Below are 21,389 nucleotides of genomic sequence, written 5' to 3' on the forward strand. Positions count from 1 at the left end.
ACGCAGGGAGGGAACGAGAAGGGCAGGAAGGGTGTGCACGCCTCTTCCGCCCTGCGCCCGGAAGGGTGATGTGGCTGGGGCTTCGCCGGCCTCACTATGGTAAGAATTGGGGCTGTGGGGTCGCAGCTGAACTTTGTGAAGGGGCCGCGGGCGCGAGCTAGGGCCGGAGGGTTGGACGGCCCCTCTGGGTGCGAGGGCCAGGGTGTTCTATCTCTAGCTTGATTCTGCCGGGGATTGGAAGATGCAAAGGCCCGGGAACCATGTGGCCGCTGCAAGCCCAGCAAGGAGAACCGGGGCCGACCGCCCAAGAAAGACCCCGGGGGTCGAAGGTCCCAGCCCCTCCCGCAGAGTTCACGTTTCTGACTTGTTTAAAGGATTTCGCTGGTCTGGCTTAACCCAGTCATTTAAATGGACTTGGTGGTCATTTATTCTTGGAGACCTGGAGCTTCTCGACTTCCGCGCTTGTCGTTTCGCGTCCTCTAATGCCCCTGCGGGCCTCGCACACCTTAATTTTTGTCTGTTGAGTTAGTGACCTTTCAGGACTCTCCTACTCCATTCTCTCACTCTAAACGATATTACTTTATTAAGTGTAGATTGTAATGAGTGGCGATCTCTGCAGAAGCAGTTTTTCTTATAGGAATGTACTCGAGGTGGTGTCTGGCCAGGGACTCTCCTTCCCCACACTTTTTTAAGGTTGTATATATTATTTTGTGTGACTGCAGATTCCTTTGATAGTTTGGGCCTGCTGCTGCCAGCCGCTTCTACACCAGACCCTCATGGTGCACTTAATTAAATCCACAGGCCAAATGTTGCATTTATGAGCATATTTCTGGGGAAAGGATGCATGCCTTTGATTATAGTACAGAAACCATGACTCAAAAAAGTTTATTGCGGGGTGAAATTTGCTGAACTTAGGTTCCAGAAGTTCCTGCAGAAACCCATTCAGTACTAAACCCTTAAACATTTAATCGAAAATTCATTAATTGTTTCTTGCTTTACTCCAACTACTTTGTAGATGGGGCATAAATCACAGTGTCTTCCCTAAGCTACTTACAGAGCTCAGAGTAAACAGCAGTTTACTGACAGGTTATTGGTTCCAGAGGCGAGAATTTATTCCAGCTTCTTTCCTCCTGTGGTGCTTTCGAATAAATACACTTGCTCTTTTTTTTTTTTAAGCTTATTTATTTATTTAGAGAGCATGAGAGACAGAGAGAGAGAGAGAATCCCATGCAAGCTCTGTGCCGTTAGCTTAGAGCCAGACTCCAGCATGAACTCATGAACCCTGAGATCACCTGAGCCAAAATCAAGTCAGAGTCTTAACCGACTGAGCCACCCAGGCTGTTCTACACTGGTTTTTAAAGAGTGTCATTAGTGAACTGTTACTTAGAAAATCTTCCTTTTTCAATTTAAAAACAGTGAAGATTATCACTCTTTTAGGTAATCTCTACCCCCCAATGCAGGGCTTGAACTAAGGACACTGAGAGCAAGAGTCACATGTTCTTACTGAATGAGCCAGGTGGCTCTAGAGACTGTTACTCTCAATTCTTGCATAGCTTCATAGATGTTAAGGTTGAATTATTTTACTCTTCATACAAGTCAAAGATCTAGTATTTTATCATCTCAGTGTCTTAGGAACTAGCTAAGAGCATGACAGTGTGTTTAAGATCAACAGTATTTAAACTGTCTAGCCATACTTGTTTTTTCAGAGGTAAGAATATGGGGCGCCTGGGTGGCTTAGTCGGTTAAGCGTCCGACTTTCGCTTAGGTCATGATCTCGCGGTTCGTGGGTTCGGCCCCGCGTCAGGCTCTGTGCTGACTGCCAGCTCAGAGCCTGGAGCCTGTTTTGGTCTGTGACTCCCTCTCTCACTGACCCTCCCCTGCTCACACTGTCTCTCTCTCTCTCCTAGAAATAAATAAGACATTTATTAAAAAAAAAAAAAAAATAACAAGAATAGCTCGCATCTGTTAGTACTTCTGCGTGGCAGGCTTTGCTCAAAAAAATCAATTTATACGTACTGTCTTATTTCAAGCCTGTAATATCTGAGGAGATGTTTACAGACGAAGGAAGTCAAGCACAAGGAGACTGACGTGCCTGGGGTTGCACACCTAGTGGGTAGGAGAGCCAGACCTCAAATTTATTTTAATGTCCGTGAAATCTTCATGCTGTTGGTAATGAAAACAACATAATGGAAGATAAAGTATGTCGTAGTGATTTGTTGCTCTCAAGTATGCCAGTCATACGTGGATGGATAATAGAAACAACTGCCTGCTGGTTAGGTTTTCGTTCCTGCTCTGTTCCTGTGAGCTTAGAATGTCAGCATTTTCAAGAAAGAAAGTACCTTGCAGTTGGAAGAGCTAAACAATGAAGTTACTTTTTGAGTTTGCACCTAAACTTGTATATTTGTGAGGTATCCCTGTGATCGTGACATAAATGTGAATTACTGTATTTTAATGAATCCATTTTTAAAATGCATTTCAAGGCCATAAAAGGTTTATCAGGAGTAATTATTTACAACAAAAGCATAAACAGTCTGATAATTATATCACTTATGAATGAATACTTTTAAGAACTTCAGAATGCCTTGTTCTGCCTAACTCTTAAATCCTTCAAGATCTATATCAAGTTTCATCTTTTCCTAAGAAACCTTCCCTGCTCCTTCTGTTTTCTTCTCTCATTCTCCATTTGGGCATCCATAGCCCTTTGTTTATATCTCCAGTATCCCTCCAGCATAGCAGAAAAAGGCATACCTTGTGACCTGTATTTCTTCCCCCTCTAGCTGGAGTTTCTGAAGTAAAGAACCAGGTCTTTTGATATCTACATCACAATGGCAGTTAGTTATTCCTCAAATGGTTGCAGGTCTGGGGATACAAAGCCCTGTAAAATATGCATAGTGTCTTTAAGAGAGTTCACAGTCCACTGAAGGAGGTTATTAAATAAGCAAATGTGTTGTCTGAGATGGATAAAGAGAAATAGTGTGTAGTGGAAAATGCTTTGAGAAATTAGATGCCCAACCATTTCAGTCCAAATTGCTCGGCATTGATAATCTTTAAAAGTGCCAAGTGATTCTTACGAACAGCCAGGCTTCAAGCTGTATTTCCGATGTCGTGGTCACAACATTTTTCTTCATAACAGGATTTGTACTCTGTCCTTTGGAATACTTTTGTCTTATCAAATTATTTATCAAGAACATGTGAAGTACTAATTGCTTTACTTTTTTAAGTTTACTACTTACCTTAGTTTTATGTATGGTTTCTCCTATTAACACCTTTGATCCTCTTGTTGCTTTGTGTTTAGATCTGTGGTGTCCATAAAATTGGTCTAAAACTAAGCAACATAAACACAGTAAATGCATTATAGATACCATGACAGTGAGATGAAAATAAGTGCAAATGACCATCTCTGTTGCCAAGGAAGAACAGAATTAAGGTGCTTTTGCTCTGGACTGTAGCTTTCCTCATAGCCATGAAAGTTCTTAATTTTAAGTGGAAAGCGGAAGTAGGAAAGGTCTGTCTCTACAATTTGAAACAAGACCAGTAAGATCAAATGTCTATTTACTCCAGCTCATTTTACAAGTGAAATTCAACTGCTATGTACAAGTGACCATTTCATCCAAGAACAAATATTTGGATACTTTCCTAAATAATCCAAATGTTAATAGCCACTGATGTTGAGAGACTGGTATTTAACATCAAAACATTCAGCAATCCTGGTTTCTTGGTTTCAAATGAAACCAAGATCATTTGTATATTTGGTACAGTTTCAGTGGTGCCTTAAAGTAAGCAACAAAAGTTGAACTTAGGTGCTAACAACACCAAAAGAAAATGTTAATATTTCTGTGTGTTCATGGAAATATTAGTAATCACCTGTGGTCACTTGTGTTTGCATATTTATATACAGGCTTCATATATTCCTGCATTTCCATGTTTTCCATTTTAAGACCAAACAGTGGTACCTATAAATTTACAAGTAGAAACTAGTTAGAAAATGCTGGTCTGACCTAGATTTGTAAATGATAAAATGCTGACCCACTTTAATTTTTATCACAATTAGGTTAGGACTCCATTTCTGGGGACTCCTTCCACCTCCGGAGAGGGATAAATCACTAGTTTTGTGTAAAAGCAGTTAACTATTTAAAACAAGTAAAATTATTATTCTGAACTTTTAAAAGTTTCAGTCTTTGGTATTCAGTTCTAGTTTTAAGTTGAATTTCAGTAAAACTGGAAGAATTAATATGTCAGTCACTTCCCACATAAGAGGCAATCAACATTTGAAGACCCCAGATAGTGTTATGCATAAGGAAGGCCCTTAATCAACAAACTGATTAAACAATTTGTTTTTAATAATGAAAAAATAAATAAATAAGCTACACAGAGCTCAAGTGATCCAGGACTAATGAAAATACTGTAGGCTTTGGCAGTCTTTTCTGCAGATTAAGTACAGTTAGCCACCACTCACAGAGCATACCAAAGAACTGTTTAGCATATTAATATGTATATTTCTGCTGTTTTTCTCATTTGTTTCTTTGTGCCTTTATGCTGCTAGGATCTTTTCCCCTATTTTTCTCTCTGTTCCTAATGTTTTGGATGGTTTCTTAGACTACTGATATACATATCTAAAATGAAAACCTTACACTGGATTCTTGTTTTTGTATACAAACCTAATGAATATAGTTTTAATATGTGGGAATTACTGAAAATAAGAAATTGTATCTTCATAGATAAAATGATAAAAATTGAATCTGAAATAAATATTTCTTAATTTTCAAATTGACTTGAGGTTTTAAAAGATGTGTTAACATCACAAGTAAGTTTTTGTTTTAGCACTAAGCTTTGCATCAACCATTCTCCATCTATTCACTGATAATTTTTTTTGTTAGTGGTGGCCAAATGAAAGTCTGAATTATGTTCATTATTTCAGATGGGTTAACAAATTGTGATTTACTTCAGAATGACTATACAAAGTGACTCTGAGTTTATTTCCTTCTCATTTGGATAATTTGATTTAGTACAATAGCATTAATCACTGAAGCATATCAGAATGTCTGATCAGCTGGGAGTAGTAGATAGGGCTGGAGTGGGGAGGGATAATCAAAGGGGCCTTTGGAGAAAAATAGTTTAGGATCTCCATTGTATTGTTTAGAAGAACGAACACAACTCTGAGACTAATGGTCAAAAGGCAAGGCAAGGCTGCTGTGTTCACAACTCCAAGTGTTACTGTCCTTATTTTATTTGAGGTTGTGCTTCACAGAGTGTTACGGGTAGCCCCGAGTCTAGGGAATGTTATTGGATGCCTCTTAATAAAAAGCGTTTGTTAGGTATGGTAAACAAAATGCCCTCCCCCACTTCAAAAACACAAACCAAAACTTGTAAATATGTTATCTTAACTTGGAAAAAGGGACCTAGCATATGTGATTAAGCTAAAAATTTTCAAATGGGAAGATTATCTAGAATTATGGGGGAGAGTAATTTAATTATTAAGTTCCTTATAAGAAGCAGGGTCCCAGTTACAAAAGTGTCAAGGTCCCCGTGATGAGGAGTCACTAGCCAAGAACTGCAGACAGCCTCTAGAAACTGGAAAAGGCCGGAAAACAGATATTTTTCCCTTGAGCCTCCAAAAGGAATGAGTTCTATTTTATAACTTCCTTGGTTGGAATATGAACTATTTGATGTTTAATAGATAGCTAAATTTGTTAAACTGGGAAGCATACCATTGTATAACTCCCTGATACTGTCTGACTGAAAATTAGGTAAATAAACCTTAGATTTGATAATTATTTGACGTTTTAGAATTTTCTGCCAACCAGCTAGCCTACTCGGTCATCTAGGCAGAGTCAGAAGAACAGTTTCTCTTGAATAGTTAGCAAAACACTCAACTAATATATACCTTTTTAATAGCATACGTTGTTACTTGTATGCTCTTGAATTTGTTGTTAAAATGTTCATTATTTGCAGTTGTTTTCAAGTTCATTCAGTGTTCATTCAAGTTTGTCAGTGATTTCTGTGCACTATTTTATTTAATAGTCACAGAGGGTTGATAAGAACCTCAATAAAATACAGGAGGCCATTACAGTTTGATGGGTGCTATCATGTATACACACCTGCACAATGATCTCAACCCTGCTTGGTGTAGAAAGTGGGGACAGGGAAGGCCTCACAGAGGAGGTGACTCAAGTTGAAACCAGAAATTTGAGTCAGTTCACCAGGAAGGCAAAAATAGTCTGCAAAAACACAGAGCACCTTAAAAAAATTAAAAAAAACAAACAAACAAAAAACAGAACATCTGAAAAAGATGTCATGATCTGAAAAAAATTAAACACAGTAAATAACTTTACTTCCCTTATCACCTTTTTTTTAAATCTTGTTTTCCTCTATTTTGTAATCTTAGCTTCTTCCTTTTTAATAACATTTTTCTACTGAGATACTAATTACTTTTCTACGAAACATCTGTTTCCTTTAAACCTGAGACTAAAATTTTATATCAGTAGACAACAGATACTAAGCTTTAAAAAGAATGCTTAGCTACAGTAAGCAGTGGTAGGCTAATGCCTGTAGGTTTGAAACATTCTGTTGTGGTTAGAGTCTGAGTACATCTCAAAGACTATATACCACCTAAGATTATTTGTTTACATCTTAGGGTATATAAACCCTAGAAACAAAGTTGTCTGTATTATATATTGCACACATGTAACTGGTTCTCATTTATAAATGGTTTCACACACAAAAGTATACATACACACCCCACTTCTTTAATAATAGACATGTCTCTAAGTGCCTCTTAAGCTCTTTTATTATATAAAAATTCAAACATACACAGGTAGAAAGAAGAGTATAATGAAACCTTATATACTCAGTATTTCATCACCAACTGCATACTTCCCATCACACAAAATGGATTATTTAGAAACCAGTCCCAGACATCATATCATTTAAGCATTTTAACTAGACATTTAGGGAAGGAAAACGTACACATTGCAAAATTGTGAGATTTAGATAATCCATGAGGAACACAATAAACCTACTTGGCAAATTGATTTTCCAACTATTTTACTGCATAGGTCCTTTGCTTAATACAGTAAGCCTGCTCATTATTCCCTGAACATGCAAGTTCTCGATTCTGTGGGGATGTTTTCCATGCTTTTGTCTCTTCTGGAGCCTGCTCTCTATTTGCACAGTCTAATTGTGCCCTTTTATGGTTTGACTCAGTCCTTGCTTTCTCCTTGAAGCTCTTCCTTTTCTGTATGAAAACAGCATTTTTTTGTCCCCATGGCTTAGTAACCACTTAGATGTTACAAGGAGTTGCTTGTTAAAATACATGCTCTGTTCTAACTTGATTACAAATGTTGTGTGCCTCAGTTGTCTCGTGTATAAAATAAAGGTATTAGTAGCACCTACCTCAAATATACCAGGATAAATAAGATAATCCAAAAGAAGCTCTCAGTGAATATCAATTATTAGCTGTAAATGCCTGGAGGGAAGGAATCCTGCTGTCTGTTTTAATCCTGTGTCTAGCCTCATGCCCCAGACACAGTAGATACTAAATACATATTTAGTTATGGTGGCTGGAAAGAAATCGGTGCTTTATATTTCATGAGGTTATCAATTACTCTATCAATAAATACATAATACATGTTCAAAATATGGTCTTTGAAAAATAAGCATTGTGAAATACTGTGTTTTCTATATAGAATTTATCTTTAGAGTTCATTCATTGATTTAAGTGATAAAATTTTTGTCACTTGTTTTCACAGTTGCAAAATTAAAATTCAGTTCAATAAAACACCAAGCCATATTAAACTTTATCCTTTGTGTATCCATGAAGAAATGATTTGCAAACAAAACTATTAAAATAGTAATCAAGTCATTTTTTTTCTTTTTCAGACCGTAAAAATAAGACTTAGAAAATCTGAGAAATCCAGAAAAGTTGAGAATTGGGTTAAACACCTTCCACAGATAATCACTACATTCTCCCCTCTTGCTTGTATAAAGGTTTATATGGCTAAAGATATACTGATTGTGGAATTTTTATACTGTTTTCCCCACTGTTTGGCATTTTTTGTCCTTAAGAATATTGGTAAATGACATGTAATTTTCTTAATGTTTTGAATAGTTTATAAATATGTGTCATAAAAATATAAAGAGGTTAAAAATATTGACAGCTTCTGACATGTCCAGCTTTTGTTTTAGGATTCTGGACATTCTTGCTTATTTTTTCATATGAACTTCAAAGATCAGTTGTCTATTTTGAAAATAACTGGTTGGTGTTGAGTTCACTTTTAACTTACAGATTAGCTTTATGATGCTACCTTCCAATGTAATAACCTCATATACCACTCCATTCTACATTTATTTTTTTTCAGTATGTTTAAAAGTTTTGTCAGTTTTGTTCTTTAATGCCAGTACTGCATTTTTTGTTAAGCTTATTCATAAATATTTCAGGTTTTTGTTCTAGTTGGTATTACAAATAGAGACTGTTTTTCCATCATGTCTTTCAACCAGTTGGCAAGACAATCATGAAGCTACTGATTTAAATATTTTCGTTGTGTACCCAGCCATACCCAATTCCCTTATTGTCTGTAATTATTTTTTACTAGATTCTTTTGGGCTTTTCACGTAGCACTTCACATTTGCAAGTAGCAATTTTGCCTTTCTCAAAAAAAATTTTTATAACTCTTATTCTTTGTGTAACTTCTGACATTATGGGAGGTGCCTCTGGGTTTACTTAATTAAGCCTATTGCTAGCTACTGTGATATTGATATATTTTATCTACTTGTATAAAATGGAAATAATTTTTCTTCATTATATATATAGTGGTATTTTGCACTTCCAGAAATTTATTTTATTTGTTCATCCATTACTTCTTGGTCTGCTTTGTGGTAGGTGCCTGGTCAGGTGCTGGAGATCAGAGCCTGATAAGGCAATGTCCACTTTCAGGGACGAGTATTATAAAATGCATGCCAGTCTGTGTGGGAACAGAAAGGAGAGGATTTTTTTATGAAATATGAGAGGGGAGGCAGATGGGTTCAAGGAAACTTCCTGGAAAAGATGATGCTTGAGCTGAACTTAAGTAGACTAAGTTCATCTCCATTTTACTTTGACTGAAAAACTATGATTTCCAGTCATGCTTTTGTTAAATTTTTTCAGTAACTTTTAAAGAACCAACAATGAAAGAGCAAGTGGTTTTCTTTCACCAAAACCTAATAGCTTAGAATTAGTCAATGCATGGAACATGACTGCTTAAATTTAAAGCATTCTTATTCTAAAAGAATTTCAGAATTGAAAGAAACTTAGGCAACATTTAGTCTATATCCACTCTCCACCAAGATGTGAAACAGAGACTTAGGTTAATGATTCAGCTGAAGTCCTACGCCCACTATAGGCAGAGAGCATGGAGACTCCATACTGCCTCGGTTCCTAGAATATCTGTATTTAATTACATAATGATTCAGTTTTGGTGAGCTATTTTGGATTCATGACATTTTTGGTAGTGTTTTCAAATTCTTGAATTTAGAATTTTTGTTGCATCTTCTCCATTCCGTAGGCCAAAGAATGGAGTGGAAAGTACACTCTCGGAATACCTTATGATTTTGGGTTTTAAGTATTCTCAGACAGGCCATTCTGTTTGCCTTTTTGAACAAATCTATGATTCTTAATATGGAATTGTCTGGCATTTTTTACCTATGCGGTTTTTCTTGTGATATTAATTTTTCTTTTTCTCTTTTTAGTCTGCCATTTTCAATTTTCAGAGTCTGTTGACTGTAATCTTGCTGCTTATATGTACCTGTGCTTATATCCGATCCTTGGCACCCAGCCTCCTGGACAGAAATAAAACTGGGTATGTTACTAATGATATCCAATCACCTATATTAGTTCTTATAGACATTGAGTGCAAATTACCATAAAAGTCATTAAATAACTTAATTTCTATATATAGATTATTTTTATAATAATAACTTTTTACATTATTTTCTCCTTCTGTTTTTCAAAACCTGAAAAGTTTGAGGATGTCTGGGTGGCCCAGTTGGTTAAGTGCCCAACTCTTGGTTCCGACTCAGGTCATGATGCCGTGGTTCATGGGTTCGAACCCCAACCCAGGTGCCACATTGACGGTGCAGGGCCTGCTTGAGATTCTCTCTCTCTCTGCCTCTCCCCTCCTCAAGTTTTTTTTCCTCTCTCTCTCTCTCGCTCTCAAAATAAATAAACTTTAACAAAATATATTTTTAAGAACCTGAAAACTTTCTATTCACAGAATCTTACTAAATAAAAAGATAAATACTAGAAATAACCTGAAATGTGTTCAACTTAAAAAAAAAGTATATTTAAAAAAATAGACTTTTTTTTTCTGGGATGAGAAGTACAGTTTAGTGCTTTGAAAGACAGTATTTTGCCTTCCTTTTTATGGAATAATTGGTAAAGTTGGTTATTTAAAAAAGAAAGTTGTTTTTGAAGCATTAGATAGTTTGTAAGCACTGTGTCCATACAAATAAGAATGTAGTCATTCCCTCTCCAGTCCAAGACTGCTCTAATCATATGAGCTCCCTGTCAGTATCAAAAAGCAAACATCTTTGGAGAAATTTACATAGCTTACTCAACACAGTAATAAAAATTAAGTTTTGGGCATGTTATATCCCTTTTATTATATGTTCACACCTTGAAAATATTTGAGCTTAATATGATAACACAGAATTAAAATTTTTAAGTGCCATATTCATAATACAGAAATGTGGGGCACCTGGGTGGCTCAGTCATTTAAAGCAACCAACTCTTGATTTTGGCTCAGGTCATGAGCTCCCATTCCTGAGATCCAATCTGATGTGTGTTTCATGCTCACGGCATGGAGCCTGCTTGGGATTCTCTTTCTTTCTCTCTCTCAAGTAAGTAAACTTTACAAAAGAAAAAAACATAATACAGAAATACATGTTTAATTAAACTAAAAGGAAGAGTACATAAAAAATCAGACCATGTGGTGGAAGCTATGCAAACTTCTTTGCCTTGCATATCTATTAATTTTATGAATACTTGTGTGAATCCTTTTTTTTTTTTTTTTTTTTTACTTTATTTTGAGAGAGAGGGGGAGAGAGGGAATAGATCCCGAGTAGGTTCCATGCTGCCAGCACAGAGCCTGACATGGGGCTCAAACTCATTCCTTTCATAATAAGAGCCTGTATCTGCTTAATCATTTTAAGAACAAAAGGTGAAAGAATATTTCACATAGGAATAATGGTCTCCAGAGCTGTATTAGGCCAGAGTAGGATCCTGCAAAGTCAAATTTTGCCATTTCATTAATAAAAATCTCCTAACAAGAGGCAAGGTGGTAGATATTAAACTGTGAAAGTAATAATTTCTGCTTCTCTTTTCTTCACTTCCATTCTGTCTTTAAGGTCATAATTAGCATGTATCCAAACATTTCATTATCTAAATTATTTGGCTTTTGTTACCATTTCTTTCTTTTTATTTCCTAGAGTTGTTCAGACATGTGTAAAGGAATAAATAAAAGCTCTAATCAGTTTTGAATATTGAAAATCCCATAATCCTGTTCCAAGAAACTGATAATCGGTTGCTTTTGGCCTGAAGGATTATTATTTTACCTACTGAGGTTATTTGTCCATCAGTTTTTATGATAGTGCACCTCTTCCTTCATAGAAACTGATTTCTCTTCACTCTACCTTTTTTTTCTCTGAAGTCCTGTGTGCTAAGTCTTTATTCAATTTAATACTTTGTCCACTTGTTGAAATTATATAGTACTTTGTTAAATTATATAATCTCATGTGTTGCTTAGTTGTGCATGAAGCCTTTCCTCCCCTGATGATTAACTTAAAGCATATGGTAGAAACCAGTGAACTTTCTCATTGATCTGTTCCTTGCTATTGTAATATAACACATAACACCTACCTAATAAGGTATTTAACTGTTTATTTCACTAAAAAATAATAACATAGTGCAGCACCTGAGTGGTTCGGTTGGTTGAGAATCCAACTCTTGATTTCCGCTCACGTCATGATCCCAGGATCTTGGGATTAAGCCCCATGTAAGGCTCTACTGTGGAGCCTGCTTAAGATTCTCTTTCTTCCTCTATCCCTCTCCCCTGCTCATTTGCACTCTGTTTCTCTAAAAATAAAACAATAATCATAGGATTTCATTAAAAAATAATCACAACATTTATGCTTTCCAATACAGTTATGAAGAAAGTAGATGGCATGTGGAAATGTCTGCTGCTCATTCCTTTGGGAGCAGGAAGACATCCATTACATGCTACATTGAAAAAGGAGTTCTCAGGGCTGCCAGCCTTACAGTAGAGGCTGAGTAGTAGTATATTTCTCCTACATGTAAGACCGAAGAAACAGCATGCCTCTATGTGTATTGTAAAGCATATACTGACCCATTTAGCTGTTAAAGGCTTTTTTAAAAAAACTTTTGTTTCTGTTTCTTCCATTTTATTTTGACTTGTATATAAGAAATATTTTCTCTAGGAGAAAGTTTTACAGGCCATTGTCCTTCTGTTACAGTACATGTTTTTATGATATTCATAGTAAACTGCCTTACATTATAGTGAGTATTCCATGTTTTAAGTAAAGATGTATAGACCAGTTGGATAAAACAGGTTCTTGATGACTCCACTGTTGAAAATAATCTAATTTTTTACTGCCTCAAATAATACAGAACTAAAAAGCAACAATAAAAGATTGCTACTTTGCCTCATTGCCTATTATCATAGACTTGATTAGTTTTATCAGCCATAGAAACTAAGCAGCATAATTTTATTGGTTTCTACTAACTAATAAAGTGTCTGTGTTAAATAAATAGCACTTATTTATTAATGAATAAATAATAGCATATTACAGAAATATGTCTAGGTAGGAAAATATATGGGAAAGGCCAGAGTGGTACTACTAAATCTCTAAGTTGCCCAAGTTAAATAAATTTTTTCATTTACATAGCTTTTAATATGCTGTGTCACCACAATTTCTTACTGATGCTTTGAGTGGATTATTTCCAGGTTATCAAACCTGAGATCACTGTGATTGTGACCAAAGGATTCTAGACTATGTTCTTTGGGCTGTAAGCTTCCCGTGCAGGAGCTTCCGGGTGTCCTGCCTCTCAGTCTCTCAGCCAAAGTAGCTTTAAATCCATGGTGCAGGTTATAGTCAGTAGATTTTTACAATTGAAGAACCATGGCATTGCATGTCACTAACTTCCATTTTTGGATGAAACCTAAACCAATTTTAAGTGATATCTGAAGTTACTATCACATGTGCCTTGAACCTGTGTTTTACTGAAGACAGCACATATTAGTCACTATTCTGAAGACTTTCTGTGTAATAACTCATTTAATCCTTATAACAACCATATGAGGGTGTGTGCTATTAATGAGAAAATAACTTGCTCACAGTTAATACAACCAATCAGTTTGAACTAAACTTCAGCACAGTGTGGCTCTTATATTATTCTACATTCTTTTCAAGAATATGTTTGATTTTTGTTCTTTTATTCCTCTAGGAAAGTTGCTTCACCTGTCAGAGTATCCATCCTTCAAAATAAACTTCTATTTTTGCCCATTTCATATCATCTGAGCTAAGAGACATTTGCTTTGAGGTCAGGAAGTTATCCTTCACAGGAGGAATGCCCATAGAACTTACTTGAACCAGTATCTTCTTTCAGTCTTAATCCTTCAGATATAATTATCCATCAACCAGCCATCTCTTTGGGCACAAAAAGAGTATAATATCAATTTCCCTGGAATTTAAGTATTATGAAATTGTTATACCAGTCCTAACCCACTGCAATAAGTAGTGCTGATCTATCTTGACTTTTAGCAATGTATAATACTATTTGCAATTCTGTTCTTTGTCAAAGCAACAAAATAATTATCTACAATGTTTGTGTATCTTTTAGTTACCTCTATTCATTGAATGACTCCGTTGTTTTTCTTTTAAAGGTAGTACTTTTTATACATGCCAAAGAAGTAAAATACGTATATAATTTGTATTCAAGTCATAGTATATTCATTTATAGAATTGAAATGAACATTTTCATTCTAATTCTTATTTCCAAAATGTATGTATTTTAAATGCCATGTTTGATTAACTCATATAGTGTTCCTAAAGCAGGATTTTGTACTTCTATTGAAAACTTAGGCACATATTTTTGTATTCTCTTTTGAATGACATAGCTATGTAAATTCTATCATTGGAGTTCATGGCTATAGATCATTTAAATATAGAAAAACATTTTGTAAAAAGTAATTTCTGTAGTGTGAGAGTTTTATTTTTAACGTCAGAATACTACCAAACCGTGTTCGTTTACCTTTTTTTCAAAATTACTGTTGATATAAATTGGCGTATATATTTTCTGCTTTTAAAAGTAAAGCAATTGAAGTTGATTGAATTAATTCTACAGTAAAAAGCCCTGTGCAAATTTTTGCCAGTCATATTAATTTACTGTGGATTTAAGCTAAGACACCGCATATATTCCAGTTTGTAACCGTTTATGTACACTAACAGTTGATAAGCTCCTTTGTCCTACTTTGGTACAAAGATGGTGGCCCATCTGGTGGCTCAATATCAAATAAATTTCAGTTTTGAAGCAAAGTATCAAAAGAGAAAATGCCAGTGTGTAATGAATTCTCTGTATGATCCTGAGAGAATGGTTTACTTTTCCCAGTAATCAATAGCTACTCTTTCCTTTTTATTCTATGCAGATTGTTGGGTATATTTTGGAAGTGCGCCAGAATTGGTAAGTGTCTTTCTATAACTTCTACATCATCAGCTCTAAGTTATTAGACAATTTACTTAAGCCGTATTCACATAAATCAAATGTCAGTTGTAAAGCTGTAGGATTCTCAGTTTTGTGCATTTTTGTAAAAGTTTGTAGAGTCCTACCATACTTTTCCTTGTATAAAACTAGACATGATGGATACCTCATAATACTTCATAAGCAGAGAGATGGAAAATACAAGAAAAATCTAATTCACATATCAAATACTGTGCTTTTCCTGGTGTTGAGATTTCAGACAAATGTTTATAGTTTTATGCACACATGCTTATAGTATACAATATGCTGCTCTGTATAATTTGTGCTATTTTGATAACTAAGGATGAATTTCCCATCTAATGAAAAGCCGGCTTGCTAACCAACTGTCTAAACATAATCATTTTATTGCCCTATGCTAAGTCCCAGAATGTTATATGTTGTTTTTAGAAAGCATTAAGTGTTTCACCTGTTTTCATAGCTGAGTTTTGTTCTGTTTAAAGTTAAATGTGATCATCTTCTAACTTTTCATAATAAAATTAGTTATGTTTTTGTGTGTTTACGTTTAGATAATAATGAATACTTGTCTGATCCCTATGTGTATATAACATTTAACACAGTGCCCAGCTCATAGTAGACTCTAAATGATTGGTAGGTAAATGAATTAGAATGTATTGTACTGATATAATTCACCAGTATTCTTGAATAATAGAGTATACCCTTCTTAGCATAGCTGGTTCCATAAAAGCATGTTAGAGCATTTGTACTTGTTCCACTTGTATTGAAAATTAATATTTCTTCTCCTCTCTGGAATTATTTACATGACTCCCTCAAAAAAAAGTTTGATTTTGGTATTCTTCCAATATTTAATTTGTATATAACCACTTTTTTTCTTTTATAAAGTTATGAGACTTTAAAGAAAAGTTTTTCTACATTTGATATTTAGTCTAGTTAGCCAGTCTGATAATAGCCTGAATTACCCCAACAAGTCACTTTGGATAGGAGGAGAAAATAGGAATCATCTCCCTTACATAATATGTGTTCCATTTAGAGTATTGGGTTTTATTTTGGATTTACTTCTCAGAGATGTGGAAAATTTAGAAGATCGTCCATAACAGGAAACAAAATTGATTAAAGATTGAAAACTGCAAACCAAAGTTCTTATAATATTTAGACATTTTTCTAAAGAAGACCTGAGAATTGGTATAATATATCAGAAGTTTTTACAGGTATAACCTAGTCTCAGCTAAGGTTATACCTGAAAATTAATTGTGAGAGTTTCTAATTCTTTAGCATTTTCTAATATTCATATGTTGTTAACCATTGAAATAAATAATTATGAGAGAGCAAGTTTTCTTCCCTTGAGCTTTTAGTGATCAAGGCAAGACCCATTAACAGGAGAACTTGTAAGCGTCATACTAAATTATATGGAAGTCCTTTTAAAAATCTGTTATGATGAGATTATAAGATTCCTTGACCTTTCGGATTTCTTTCTGGAAAATGACACTAGAGTATAAAGAGTCACCGAAAACTACCTACTTCAAGGCCCTCATTCTAATGTATTGACCACTGAAGCAGACATCTTTTTGAGAATTCACTGTGCTTTTAACATGTTAAACTGTCCTTCTTCAGTGTTCTTTGTCATACTTTATGATCTCTTAGGGTGATAGACGTGAGAATCCCTTCTCTAGTTCATTGACTTTAGAGAGGTAAAGCACAGATATAGCCTAGCTAAGTGGTTATTAGGACATTTAATCTTGTCTGGAGACATTTTTGGTTGTCGTAACTGAATACATAACACGTACTCAATATAGGTTATGGATTTTGCTAAACATCCTACAATGCACTGAACAGCCCCTCACAGAGAACTGACCCAAAATGTCAAAAGAGTGCCAGAGTTGAGAGGGCCCAACCTAGATTTGCAGAGATTTGTGGTGCAGCCTTACCTCCTATCTAGTCCCACTCAACAGCTGCAAAGCCTGAAATAACAGTGGAAATCTTAATCACTTGAAAAATAACAAAGAAGGGAGAGATAAAGAGTAGAGTACTCTTGATGGCTAATGCTGATAGATCATAGTAAATGTAAATATATGTAAACTAAAGTACTTGTTTCAAAGCCAAGTCACCCAGGAAAAGAAATAATATTGTCAAGGACAGAGTGGAAAGAAACCCTCAAGGAAACTGTGGAAGAGAGAACATAATGAAAGATCAAGACTGTCCTAATAAAGTAAGAGTCTCTGTGTTAGAGTAACACTCATTGTTCACTGGTAGAATATAAACAGTCTGATGTGAGGAGTCAGAGCTTTCACCTCAATTGTATGAAGTTGCTGTGTCATGAATAAAAGTTTTTAAAGGTGTTTTAAATTATTAAGATATTTAAAATCCATTTTACATAATAAATTAGAAAATCTGTACAGCTTCATTCAGTAGCCAACCAAGGTGACGCTTTTCACAATGGTTACTTAGAAGTGTAGGTGAAAATTTAAGGTGTCTAGTTTGTAGCTTTCATGATGATCTCCTTCAGTATCATCTGTTTTTGCTGTCTGATTATAAACTGCCTTTTCTTTTTGCTTGGTCAGTTAGTGTTTTCATTGTTTCTCCCTTTTTTTTTTTAAAATTTTTTAGTGTTTTATTTATTTCTGAGAGAGAAAGAGAGAGAGACAGCATGAGCAGGGAAGGGTTAGAAAGAGAGGGAGATACAGAATCTGAAGCAGTCTCCAAGCTCTGAGCTGGCTGTTAGCACAGAGCCCGATGTGGGGCTCGAACCCACAAACCGTGAGATCTTGACCTGAGCCGAAGTTGGATGCTTAACCAACTGAGCCACCCAGGCACCCCTCATTGTTTCTCTTGACTGTATGAGTGCCATAGATTAAATGGTTCAGTTAAACTATTCATTTCTTGCCAATTATCTGTAAATATTAGCTTTCATTTTGGTAAAATGGCTCAGAAAATGTTAATGCTGATACGCTCCTCTCTTATCTTGACACAGAATATATCCACCAAGAAAGGATGCAATTTTAATGGGAAAAGGCCCAGCGAAATCATCTTATCATGTTACACATCACGGTACAGCAACTGTTTCACATTCACTTAGACAGACCTAAGACCAGAAGAGAAGTAACAGTCTTACCCAAGTTCAACCAAAGATGTTTAGCTCTACCACATGGCAATCTCTTTTAAGAAAATTAAAAACAGGAAAATGAAACCCATATGTAAATTACAGCATTCTGAGTTGGAAGATGAGGAAGAGAAGAACTTCCTCAAAAATTAATCTGCAGCAGATGGAAAATTCAGGACAATACTAATTTCTCCTTTTAGGTGTTTAATAAGACTATATTAGACAATAAGAGTATCTAACGTTACTTAGAATGAGTGGCTTCCTTATGAAATCCACTTGAAAATTATGTCTGGTGTTGCCCCAAAAGATTGACATTGCTTAAAAATGATGTCCCAAGTTATTTTTTTTTCTCAGTTGAGAGTAGCATTATGAAAATTCTGTTGTCTCACTTTTTAGAATTTCTTTTAGAGAAAGCAGTCCACTAAATGTCTCTGGATAGAAAACCACCAAATGTTTCTTTTATTTGTATGTGTGTAATACCTTCTATGAGTATGGTCACTGAGCAAACAGCAAGATATAAAATTAATAACAAGATGCCTGTGAGCTCTTTGAAGAAGCTCCGAAAATGAAAATGACCTTGAGGATTTTAGTTGATTAGAATGATCAAGACTGACATTTTCCAGAAGTAGTTAACTAAACTTACCAAATGAAATAGTTCCTTACAAAAGGAACTTATTACTGGGAGGGATCTGATTTTTAAACACCGTAGAAAAACACATGTGAGGGGAGCATAAATAGCCTCTACTACAGGACACCAGGGATATGCCCATGGTTATTTCTAGAAATAGCATGTCACTCCCTCTTCCTTCCTTGTGTACCCTCAGAGCAGCATAAATGCCTGGTGCTTTGTGGAATTGTATACCCATTCAATTAATGAAGAAACCAGAAAGAACAAGATGAGGTTGGGATAACTCACAATCACAGGATCTCTAATCTGTTTGCAAGACAGTTTCACAAGCCATCTCCATTCTGCTTCATGCGAAGGAAGGTCTCCAAATATAAACACCTTTTAAACACATGTGAGAATTGACTCCTATAAAAGTGGTTATTTTAAGTTCTACATTTCTTTTTTTTTTTTTTTTTTAATGTTTTATTTATTTCTAAGAGAGAGAGAGACAGCATGAGCAGGGGAGGGTCAGTGAGAGAGGGAGTGACAGACTCTGAAACAGGGTCCAGGCTCTGAGCTGGCAGTCAGCACAGAGCCCGACGCAGGGCTCGAACCCACGAACCTCGAGATCATGACCTGAGCAAAAGTCAGATGCTTAACCGACTAAGCCACCCGGGCGCCCCTAAGTTCTACATTTCTAACCCAAGAGTTATTATACTATAAAACATTTCATATGAAATCCATCTCAGAAATAGTTTTTTCTAAAATGTTTCTTCATGGGGGCGTCTGGGTGGCTCAGTCGGTTAAGCATCCGACTTTGGCTCAGGTCATGATCTTACAGTTCATGGGTTCAAACTCCACATCGGGCCCTGTGCTGACAGCTCAGAGCCTGGAGCCTGTTTGGATTCTGTATATCCCTCTCTTTCTGACCCTCCCTGTTCATGCTGTCTCTCTCTCTCTCAGAAATAAATAAAACAAAAACAAAAAAAATAAATAAATAAAAATAAAATGTTTCTTCATGAAGCATTTTATATCCTTTTTTTTTAGCTAGTTACATTTTTTAAATATCCTTTTCTTTTTAAAGCTTTTATTTAAATTCCAGTTAATATACAGTTTATAGTAGTTTCAGGTATGCAGTGTGATGATTCAGCACTTCTGTACATCACCCAATGCTCATCACAACAAGTGGCCTCCTTAATCCCCATCACCTATTTCACCCATTCCTTGCTCACTTCCTTTCTAGTAAAAATCAGTTCTCTGTAAAAATCAGTCTCTGAAAGAGACTTTAGTCTCTTTCTTGGTTTGTATTTTATGTCTGCTTTTTTAAATGAAGTTTTCTGATCACTCTTATTTTCATCTATGAATGCTTATTTTTCCCCTTCTTAGTGTCCTAAATTTCTACCTATCAAGCAAAAAAATATATAGCTGAAAATTGTGTGTCATTTTATAGGTAGAAATTTCCCTTTTTAAAACAAAAATATAAGCCATTTTTTGGGGGCCTTAATTGAGTTGAGATAGTTTCTGTTGGATCTCTGTCCTACATGCTGTGTTGTATTTTTCAGTATCTGAGTTTACGTATGTATGGCACATTTAGGGTTTTCTAAACACATGAAAGGAGTTGGTCTTAGAAATAAATCCCTATAATTTAGCTCATTCTGTATTATACATGCTTTTATGTTACATCTAGTTCTTGTTTTGGTCATCCCTCCAAATGCGTGGGCCTCCTAGGGCAAAAATTTATCTGATTCTTATATATCCCTCTCCCATAATAAGTAATAACATTACCATATCCATGTTGACTACTCAGTGAATCAACATGAATATCTCCCTTCTTTTCAACAGGTGAACGGAAGAGTCCTTACGTTGCAGTATGCTGTATAGTGATGGCCTTCAGCATTCTCTTCATACAGTAGCTTGGGAAAATATCAATTTAATTGCCATCAGATTTCAATATGGAAAAAGGACTTATCTACAGAAAATAATGGAATGAATGGTTAACATTCATTGAACATTGAATGAGATAAATTTGCAGCTGCTGTTCTCTATTTTTGTTATTGGACCAATGTTCTATATAAATAGGATGTAACCATTGAATACTCAGAGTTTAATATGTCTGTAACAATCAATCTCAGTACTGTCACTACGATATTACATTCTGCAAATATTATTCTGTTATGTCAGATACCAATTTTTAGTGAGGTGTCTCTAAGACACAGAATAGAAAACAAAATTGTTAAATTACTCCACTTCATTTCACTGTGATTTGGAAATGATAAGTCTTTATAGAATCAGACATTTTTCTGGGCTACCTTTTTTTATTGAGAAAAAAAAGGTTCAATTTGTGTTGATAAGGATTGCATTCATATTTAATAATGCTTGCTTTTCCTCTGGCCACACCAGAGCATTAACAGAGTACCTCTAAGCAAAGTCTGTAGTGTGCTACATGTGTTTCAGCTATTTAAAACAAGCCTGTGCACTTCTTAAGGAAGAAGGCAAGTGAGATGTGACTTAAGAACAATATTGGGAAAATGACCATATTTAACATAAAAGTTTAGGATAGCTGACTAGTCCGGTAGCCTCTGAAATAAGTATGGATAAATATCTTATGAATAAATTGACTGCTCTCATTTTCTGAATTAAGACTACATTCTTAGAGTGAAAAGAGCAAAATAGAACAATTCAGAAAGATAATCCTGTATGTGTCTTTCATTCTTTTTAAGTGTCAGGTCTCCAATTTTAATTGCCCCAAAATGCAAACTGTATCATTTTGTTTGTTTTTAAATACAGCACTTTAAATCTAGTTTACTTTTTGTTGTCAACTTGAACTGGAACCTACTATGTAATTCAGTAGGTGATGGTAAACAGTTTTCAAATCTCCTTATCTGTGTACCTTGGCATAAGTGTCTTTGAATTTTGAT

General features: G+C 35.4%; 1 protein-coding gene and 1 non-coding gene across 2 annotated transcripts; both read left to right on the forward strand.

Moving 5' to 3' along the window:
- The first annotated feature begins 25 nt into the window (after nt 1–25).
- Nucleotides 26–20,464, forward strand: TMEM167A (transmembrane protein 167A). The gene is made up of 4 exons (XM_039241044.1): nt 26–99; nt 9,724–9,833; nt 14,697–14,731; nt 20,314–20,464. The coding sequence occupies exons 1-4, from the start codon at nt 97–99 to the stop codon at nt 20,382–20,384; spliced, it is 219 nt and encodes a 72-aa protein (XP_039096975.1). The 5' UTR covers nt 26–96; the 3' UTR covers nt 20,385–20,464.
- Nucleotides 12,192–12,326, forward strand: LOC120237671. Its single transcript, XR_005530014.1, has one exon. It is a non-coding gene; the product is annotated as a small nucleolar RNA U109 (small nucleolar RNA).
- Nucleotides 20,465–21,389: the final 925 nt, after the last annotated feature.

This window comes from Hyaena hyaena, unplaced genomic scaffold (assembly GCF_003009895.1).
Source record: "Hyaena hyaena isolate Hyena2069 unplaced genomic scaffold, ASM300989v1 scaffold_188, whole genome shotgun sequence".
Taxonomy (NCBI): Eukaryota; Metazoa; Chordata; class Mammalia; order Carnivora; family Hyaenidae; genus Hyaena; species Hyaena hyaena.

Bases quoted from the DNA above. Each gene is read 5' to 3' on its own strand.
- TMEM167A (XM_039241044.1), top strand. The intron at 9,834-14,696 runs GTATGTTACTAA...TATTCTATGCAG, and splicing joins CTGGACAGAAATAAAACTGG to ATTGTTGGGTATATTTTGGA. The intron at 14,732-20,313 runs GTAAGTGTCTTT...TCTTTTCAACAG, and splicing joins TTGGAAGTGCGCCAGAATTG to GTGAACGGAAGAGTCCTTAC.